This window comes from Tachypleus tridentatus, chromosome 8 (genome assembly GCF_004210375.1).
Source record: "Tachypleus tridentatus isolate NWPU-2018 chromosome 8, ASM421037v1, whole genome shotgun sequence".
Classification (NCBI taxonomy): domain Eukaryota; kingdom Metazoa; phylum Arthropoda; class Merostomata; order Xiphosura; family Limulidae; genus Tachypleus; species Tachypleus tridentatus.
The window spans coordinates 118,834,696-118,843,508 of NC_134832.1; the positions used below are offsets into that span (position 1 = coordinate 118,834,696).

General features: G+C 36.9%; 1 protein-coding gene across 5 annotated transcripts in view; it reads left to right on the plus strand.

Annotated features, from left to right (window-relative positions):
- Positions 1-8,813, plus strand: part of LOC143223324 (DNA-binding protein RFX6-like) — a 68,520-nt gene that overhangs the window by 55,355 nt on the left and 4,352 nt on the right. For 4 of the 5 annotated variants that reach the window (XM_076451169.1, XM_076451166.1, XM_076451165.1 and 1 more), the window contains 5 exons: positions 2,332-2,476; positions 3,195-3,289; positions 5,188-5,305; positions 6,979-7,101; positions 8,475-8,804. In XM_076451169.1, coding sequence (XP_076307284.1) covers positions 2,332-2,476; positions 3,195-3,289; positions 5,188-5,305; positions 6,979-7,101; positions 8,475-8,804 — 811 coding nt within the window. The remainder of the gene's footprint in view (positions 1-2,331; positions 2,477-3,194; positions 3,290-5,187; positions 5,306-6,978; positions 7,102-8,474; positions 8,805-8,813) is intronic. The other variant, XM_076451167.1, reaches the window with a different exon arrangement.

The window sequence follows — 8,813 nt, forward strand, 5'->3', positions numbered from 1 at the left end:
ACTCTTCAGCAAGCTCCCTGACAGTCAGACGTCGATTTGCCCGCACCAGGGTGTTGATTTTGTCGACGTGTGGGTCGTCAGTTGACGTGGAAGGACGTCCAGAACGCTCATCATCTTCAATGGACTGTCGACCATCCTTAAAACGTTCATGCCACTTGAAACATGCCGTACGATTCATAGCAACATCACCGTAAGCCGTGTTAAGCATAGCAAAAGTTTCAGTCGCAGATTTTCCAAGTTTAACACAAAATTTCACAGCAAGTCGTTGCTCCTTCAGGTCATTCATTCTGAAATACGCCAAACGAAAAAATCGCACTTCACTTAAAACTGCGTAGCTAATACACAAATGAAGATATCTGCAATCGGGAAATGGCGTCGTAATCAGCTGATCTGTGCGAACCTAGCGACACCAAGCGAATTCCCCTGGAACCAACTGGAGCCGCGCAATTCAAACAGTCCGCGTATTTTTGGAACATATCTCGTATGATGCAGTGTATGAACAGAGCGCTTGGGAGTTGAGTATCCTCCAACTGTTTCCTGATCAGCCCCACCAGACCCTTCTTTACTCCAGCCATGTTTTTTCCTCCATCAACTGTTACACCTCTAAGCTGATTCCACTGAATGCTATAGTCTTACAAAGTTTTATGCACTTCCATGAAAATGTCTTCTCTAGTTGTTCTTTCGTGCATGCTACAAACTGATGCCAACTCTTCCGTGGCCTGAAAGTCCAAATTAACTCCACGAATGAACACGAGAAGTTGTGACGTACTCGAGAGATCAATAGACTCATCCAGTGCCAGAGAATACCATAGGAAGTTTCTAGCTTTTTGTCGTATCTGTAATACGATGTTCTCTTCAAGTTCTTCTGCTCTCCGTACAACTGAAGTTGCTGAAAGGCTGATACTTTCAAAGAAATTGGTTTTTTCAGGACACAGCTCATTTGCTGCTTCCATCATTCACTCTTTGATGTAGTTGCCGTCAGTAAAAGGTTTTCCTCGCTCTGCCATCCTATGCACTATTTTGTAACTTGTACGAGTGACAGATTCATTTACAGCAAACTTTCTCGTGAAGAGATTCTTTTGAGATTCAAAAACACGTTTCATGGATTCAAATTTCTCAGAACGGAACTTTCCTGAAAATTTCAAATATGTTGATAGATGTTTTGTTTCATAGTGACGCCGAAGATTGTACTCTTTCAAAACGGCAACACTTTCGGTGCATATCACACAAGTAGCTTTCTGGTTTTTTGTTTCCACAAATAAGTTTTTTTCTCCCCATTCTTCATTGAAAGCACAACACTCAGAGTCCACTTTTTTCTTTTAAAAGCAGCCATAACGATGGGTGAAAAAAAAACAGGATCTGAAAATGAAAAAACACAGAACGCTGTGAGAAAAGTATTGTACTGGTCCAAGAACGCATACACAAAATATATTGAAACATACGTTTGCCACGACACTTACCTGAGAAGGAGTTTCGAAAAGCGCATAACCCGACTACTAAGAGAAATGAGCTTGCCGAAGCGGTAACCTGAGGCCGCTGAATTTACAAGACGAGTCGATAGGTCTGTACTTGTTTTCGAAATCCTAATGCTTTCATAGATACGTGCCTGGATATGAATTAACGGGCAGCAAGAACGAAAGAAGAATTTTCTTATTGGTTAAAAATGCGCGTGACAGTCTTGTTTCTTTTTATCATAATGTCTTGTGTTTGCCAGCTTAAAGCGACCATCGGTGTGATTTATTTTGTTATGACAGTCGGACATTTCATTTTCAAGCGGCTAGCTGCTGGCGGGCCGGTCAAAATGACCTCGAGGGCCGTAGTTTGGTGACCCCTGTTATAGAGCAACATTTAAATTTCAAGAAACGTTTTTCTCTTAATTATCTTTATCTATTAATAAAACTGCAAATTCAACAGGACTACATTCTACAACGAAGGATTGTTTGCAATTAACCACAAAGCTACACAATTTAGCAATGTAAGACTAGCGGAAAGGCAGCTAGTCATTATTATCCACCGTCATCAGAATTCTTTTACTAACGAATAGTGGGATTCACTATCATGTTATAACACTCCCACGTCTGAAAGAGCGAGCATGTTTGGTGTGATAGGGATTGGAACCCACTACTCTCAGACTGCGAGTCGAGCGCTCTATCCATCTGGCCATGCCAAGCCTTCTGGGAAGAAAACAAAGACCCAATTTACTGGTGACTTTAAAACGTTTTTTTATGCTGTTATTTGACACTGTTGTTTAACAAAAAATCAACATAACGTTTAGATTATACGTTTCTCTATCCCAAATAATAATGCATTTTAATTAATCTTACCTAACAGACTACTAGACCAGTCCTTTACGACGCCCACAGTGTGCGTATGATGAACGAAGACGTGAAGAAGGTGGATTTAGGAAGCATCAGTTCTCAAGCCTTCTACACTGCAGCTACAGATAGTGAATGTGATCTCCATCTTAATGGCGAGTGTACGGAATTTGATGTTAACACATGTTCTAAATCACTTGTGATTCATAGTACCTTTTTATTACGACTTTTCCCTCCTATGAACTTGAAGTACTATTATTTCCCTTTTTATGACAAGCAGAAGTTGTGGTTAAATGTTTTAGCCAGAGAGAGTTTAAAAAATCCTGTAATTGTAGTTTATAATGACTATGCCGTCCACTGCTTCGAGAAGCAGAAGGGGCTCAGTTGATTGTTCGTCCATCCATCCATCTACCCATCCTTATCTTTTGAGCATGATTTATTAAGATTGTATGGACGGATTCTGACTAAACTTATACGAGGTACTATATACAAAGTTCTAAACTTAATGAACTTTCGAAGGACACGAGTTAATGTCCAAGGTTAATCAAAATGGATGGTTTAAGCATACGGTTTATACTACTGAGGGAACAGGTGTTTCATAAACACAACTTTAACTTGTATTTTGAATTTGCAAGAACTCTATGAGAAAATCGATTATGGTTACATAATAGTTGAACATATTTTATCTGCACCAACACCTACTACGTTAGTGTAATTGATAAGACGACAGTGGTAATAATTGTGTTCATTATTTGTGGCAATGATTTTACAATGAAACATCTACAGTGTGGGATATATTAAAATACATAATCTTATATATGATAAATAAATGTTTCATTTTATGTAATATTTTAGTCTTTTACAATTCTTTAATTTTAGTTCTTCGAGACTTTAAAGAGCAATTACGGAGACAAGCCACTGTGGAAAATTTTATCGAGTGGTTGGATACTGTAGTAGAACAAAAAATTATAAAGGTAAGTTGTAATAAGCCTATTTTAATACACAATTCAATGTAAAATATTGTAGAATATTGCTTGCTGGGAAATAAAAACCTTCAAAAAGACCGTCTTCTATAGAACCTCCCAGTGGGGAAATAAAGTGATGTTAAATAAATAAATGAAACAAGATCCCTGCAATTGATTGGTTGCTCATATATAAACTATAAGAGTTGAAATTTAAATAAATGGTTAAAACGAAAAGATTGAAAAGAAAATGATTTGTTAAAATTGAAATCGAAAAGAACTGTATTACCAATTACAGTGAGCCACGCTGGACCATCTGCTATGTCCACCGCGAGCAAATGAATTCTCACCAATAAATATAACATAAACGGCTTTTGAACTGTGAAAAACAAAGGTTAAACATTAGGTAAACAAAAGTTAACATCGACGACAAAAATAATTTGATTATTAAAGAATAGTTCTCTGAATGAATTCACAGCTGCAAAAATTCGATTTTAAATTTATGGTTTGATCCAACTTATCCAATATCAAGTTGATTGTCACTTGAAGGTTAAAATATCGTTAAAATCACAGGAATTTTGGAAGCTGGAACAAGAGTATATAGGACTAATGAATAATGAATGTTTTTTGTCCAAAGGGATGAAACTGATACTGGAATTAGCCTGAAAAGTCTCTCTAATCACCTAAATACTACTAATAAAACCTTAGGTAACTGTAAGTTTTTTTAGAAAGTATTGTATTGATTTCTAAATATAACTATTATCTAAAAGTGTTACATATCTTCAAATACTAAAACCTAAAGTCCGGCTTGGCCAGGTGGCTGTAGTGCTCGACTCGCAATCTGAGGATCGCGGTATCGAATTCCCGTTACACATGCTACCTTTTCAGCCGTGGTGGCTTTATAATGTAACGGTCAATCCAACTATTACTTGGTAAAAGAACAGCTCAAGAGTGGGCGGTGATTGATGATGATTAGCTGCCTTACATGTAATCTTACACTGCTAAATTATGGACAGCTAGCGCAGATAGCTCTCGCGTAGCTTTGCGAGAAACTCAAAAACAAACAAACAAAAAACCTCTAACTATCATGCTAACTTAGGAACAACTAGCTCAGATAACCTTCGTGTAGTTTCGCACTAAATTCAAAACAAACTAATGTACACTTAACTTTAAGAAAAGATGATAGGATTCTTATAAAACTTTCATCTAATTTCTTTTCAGACACATTGTGTTACTTATAGTCAGAGAAAAACACACCAAAACCGAAGGTAAAATCTTTAATATTAGTACCTACAGTGTTAACATGTTCGATTGTAGCTGAATATAGAATAAGCAAACACTGTGCATACCAATATTAAGGATTTTACTTTTCATTGTGCCAAAAAACTGCCCCCCGCTAGTACAGCGGTATGTCTCCGGATTTACAACGCTAAAATCAGGGGTTCGATTCCCCTCGGTGGGCTAAGCGGATATCTTTTGGCCCGGCATGGCCTAGCGGGTAAGGCGTGCGACTCGTAATCCGAGGGTCGCGGGTTCGCGCCCGCGTCGCGCTAAACATGCTCGCCCTCCCAGCCGTGGGGGTGTATAATGTGACGGTCAATCCCACTATTCGTTGGTAAAAGAGTAGCCCAAGCGTTGGCGGTGGGTGGTGATGACTAGCTGCCTTCCCTCTAGTCTTACACTGCTAAATTAGGGACGGCTAGCGCAGATAGCCCTTGAGTAGCTTTGTGCGAAATTCCAAAAGAAACAAACAAACAAACAAGCCAAAAAACTTCGTGTTTTTTTTGTGGTTTATGCTTAAATCTCATCTGTTTGAATTAGCATTATTTTAGAAAACATTTTATTATGTTCTTTGGAATACATATGATTTATTAAGCATTGAAGTATTAAACAATATTTATTATTTACAGCCAAGCCGACAAAATGGAAGGTCTCTAAAAAAGCGAGCCCAAGATTTCCTTCTCAAATGGTCTTTTTTCGGCGCCCGCATCATGCACAACTTGACACTCAACAGAGCAGCCAGCTTTGGTAAGGTATCTCTTAAGAAGAATCAAAATTGTACTATCGTCAGAGATACAAAGTTTGATATGTGATGTTTTATAAATACTAAACATTTCTTAACAGCTGAGTTGAAAGTTTGGGTTGATAACAATTTAGAATTTTTAGAACCATACAACAATAGACCTACAAATTTGCGCGGGTGTCACTTTTGCAAAATTTAAAAGTTATTTCGCCAAAGTTACAAATTTTAGTAGATGGAGCTTTTGAAATATTAAAATCTCATTAAAAAAAGAGTCATGACCCAGTGAATGCGAGGTTTTAAAGTTCGCGTCGCTATGAGGCAAAAACACGTTCCACCGCACTTTGCGGACGTGGGTGCGCAATTTGATCGAACAATAGTTGTCTGTTGGTAATGTTAAATATGAGGCTTCTTCTCTCTAGTCAACCATTTCATAATTATTGGCGCTGTACCTGTACGCTAAAGTTTTAACAAACAAACACTATAACAACTAGTTACAACTTTTGTAAGTTGGCGATGTGTCTAAAACGTTAACATAATTTTAAATTAACTAATAAAGAAACCAATCATGAGTAATGTTCTTGTTATTATTGTCTAGTTATTTAATATTACTTAGAACTCCCGAAGTTGTGATTAGATTATATTCCTTATAATGGTGGAGAGTCCAGAAATCGAAATATAGCACCATTAGGCCTGTTTGTTTAGAACAACAAAACATGATCATATTGTGATGTTGTTTCCTCATTTAGGTCACGTTTGGCCCATTTGTGAGCTTGTTTTGCTTGTATCTGAAGGTTCGAGCCGCGACACGACGCTGAACACGTTCCACGCCTTCAATCGTGTAATTTCTTAATCGTGACAGTCAATACTGCTACTTGGTTAAGAGTAACTACATGAACAGGCGGATGCTACTGTATGGTTGGCTTCTTTTCGGTCAGCACGTCTGGTTAATTCTTAGATGCCTCTGACTTAGCCCTTTAATTCATGTGTCGCATGAAAGGTGTTGCTCAGGATTGAAAATACCAGAAGAAAAAGCATTTTATTGAGATTTTTAAATACGAATCGAATCGAGGGCACAATTTAAATTTTCCTTTTAACGTTATCGCCCACACCCAAACATGTACGTGTATCTTACTTAGAATTGATAAGTTAATAGTTTATACACGACTTTAATATCTTAAAGCATTTTTTAAAATACCTTATAAAGTAAAAAAATATGTATTAGGCCTGGCCTGGCCAGGTGGTTCAGGCACTCGACTCGTAATCAGAGGGTCACTGGTTCGAATCACCCTCACACCAAATATGTTCGCCCTTTCAGCCGTGGGGGAGTTATAATTTGACGGTTAATCCCACTATTCGTTAGTAAAAGAGTAGCCCAAGAGCTGGCGGTGAGTGGTGATGACTACCTGCCTTCCCTCTAGTTTTACACTGCTAAATCAGGGACGGCTAGTGCAGATAGCCCTCGTGTAGCTTTGCGCGAAGTTCAAAATATGTATTAATATAATATCTTAATATATATAATACAAGTAAAACATATTTTTGTTGAGAGTTTAATTAAAAAAAAGAAGTATCAATCACCACCGTTGACGTTTCAGAATTTTTAATTACTGACGCTTTTTATCATTAAACTGTATATTTTAAGTCACATCGGAATTAAATAATAAGCGCGATTTTTCAATAGCTTCCTTCCATCTGCTTCGGATGTTACTCGACGAGTATTTGTTGTTAGCTATTGAATCCCAATTTGAGCAGGAAAAGGAAGAGGAACTCCAGTGTCTCTTAAAGCGTCATCTGAAAGACGGTCGTGAGTATCTCCGAGTGACGGAGTATAATTTGGTCATAAGTATCACTTCGTGCAATGATATCTCTTTTTATGTAGAAACGGCTCCTTTGGGTTGAGAAATTTTTTTACGTAAGGAGCGAACAACGTTTCGACCTTCTTCAGTCATCGTCAGGTTCACAAAGAAGGTCGAAACGTTGTTCGCTCCTTTACGTAAAAAATTTCTCAACCCAAACGAGCCGTTTCTACATATATATTTTTCTCTACAAGTGAGTTTTCTCGACATCACTGATTGATATCTCGTTTTGTTTGCAAAACGTGGTCATATCACTATATGTAATAATATTCATGCCATGGTCATGCCACTATAAACAATAATATCCAGTTGTTTTGCAAAACATTGTCGTATTAATACATCCAATATTATCACGTTTGTTTAAAAAAAAAATTATTGTGATTGTCACACATATCAAAATATTGTGTTTTGTTTCGCTCACAAAACACGGTCTTGTAACTATATACAATGTTTTGTTTCTAAAATATGGTGTCATTATATGGAACAAAATTGTATTTTCTTCGCAATACATGATTGTATCACTATATGCAATAATATCGCGGTTTATTTTGTTTGTCGTGATTGTCACTACATTACCAAGGGTTCTCAAACTTTTCAGACCTGCGGAGCTTCACATCAGAAAGAAAAAAAAAACATTCTGGAGCCTTAATAAAAAATACACTAAAAATAGAAACGTTAGGCAAAATAAAATATTAAAAGGCCCAATATACGATAAACGTGTTATATTAAAGATATCTTTTACCTCCTGCTTTTTTTGTACAGCGTATTCTGATTCAATTTTATAGTTTTAGGAAAAAATATTAACATTCTAAAATTTCCTCACGGAGCCCCATGCAAAACTTCAAGATATCATAATCTTATTTTTGAAAGTTAGTGTTTATTATCTATGTGTTAACATATTGTATGCTTTCTGTTGTTGTTTCATGGCATACTATCGTATTTCTGTGTACTAACATCTAATTTATACTCTTTTTATTCTTAAAAGATATTTTTCTACGTCTTTTACTGATGTTGAGATATCTTTCGTTCGCCGAGTGAGAGTTATAGTTGATTTTTTTGCGATATTAAGGCGCACTTTTCTTTGAACAGATAATGAGGTACAGTTTTAGAGACTCGTAAATTTGAAAATTACTTTTATTGAAAAAATATTTTTGTAGCTGGAAGAAATGAAAATTATAAAATTTGCTTAATTTTCGTCCAAACCTTACTAGTCAAATTTAGAAAATTCTAATATATTTTTTGGACTTCTAGTATTTAAAAATGATGAAGGTGAATTTTAGTAAGGGAAAGGTTTGGTGTTAAAAATACGCAAATTTTTCAGAAAATGAACTCAACAAGACCTTGTACAACGCCCCCAGTACGTGCTACCTCGCAAATCGTCACCAAATACCGAACGAAAATTCACCAATATACGATGTCGAGACAATAAATGACGAACCCAGACCACCACCACACTACCAGAAAATGAAAGAAGAATTGCCTGTTTCGAAGGAAAAAGTCTCATATTTTCAAAGTGATACATGTGTCCAATCGGCGCCTTCTCCACCAAATCTCGCTAGGTCGCCTGCGGAAAGATGTTACATGTTGCCACCAGGTGTAAACGAGGACTTCAGGTGGAGGAATTCTCTTCACCCAACCAGTGAAGCTGCTGGTACAAATT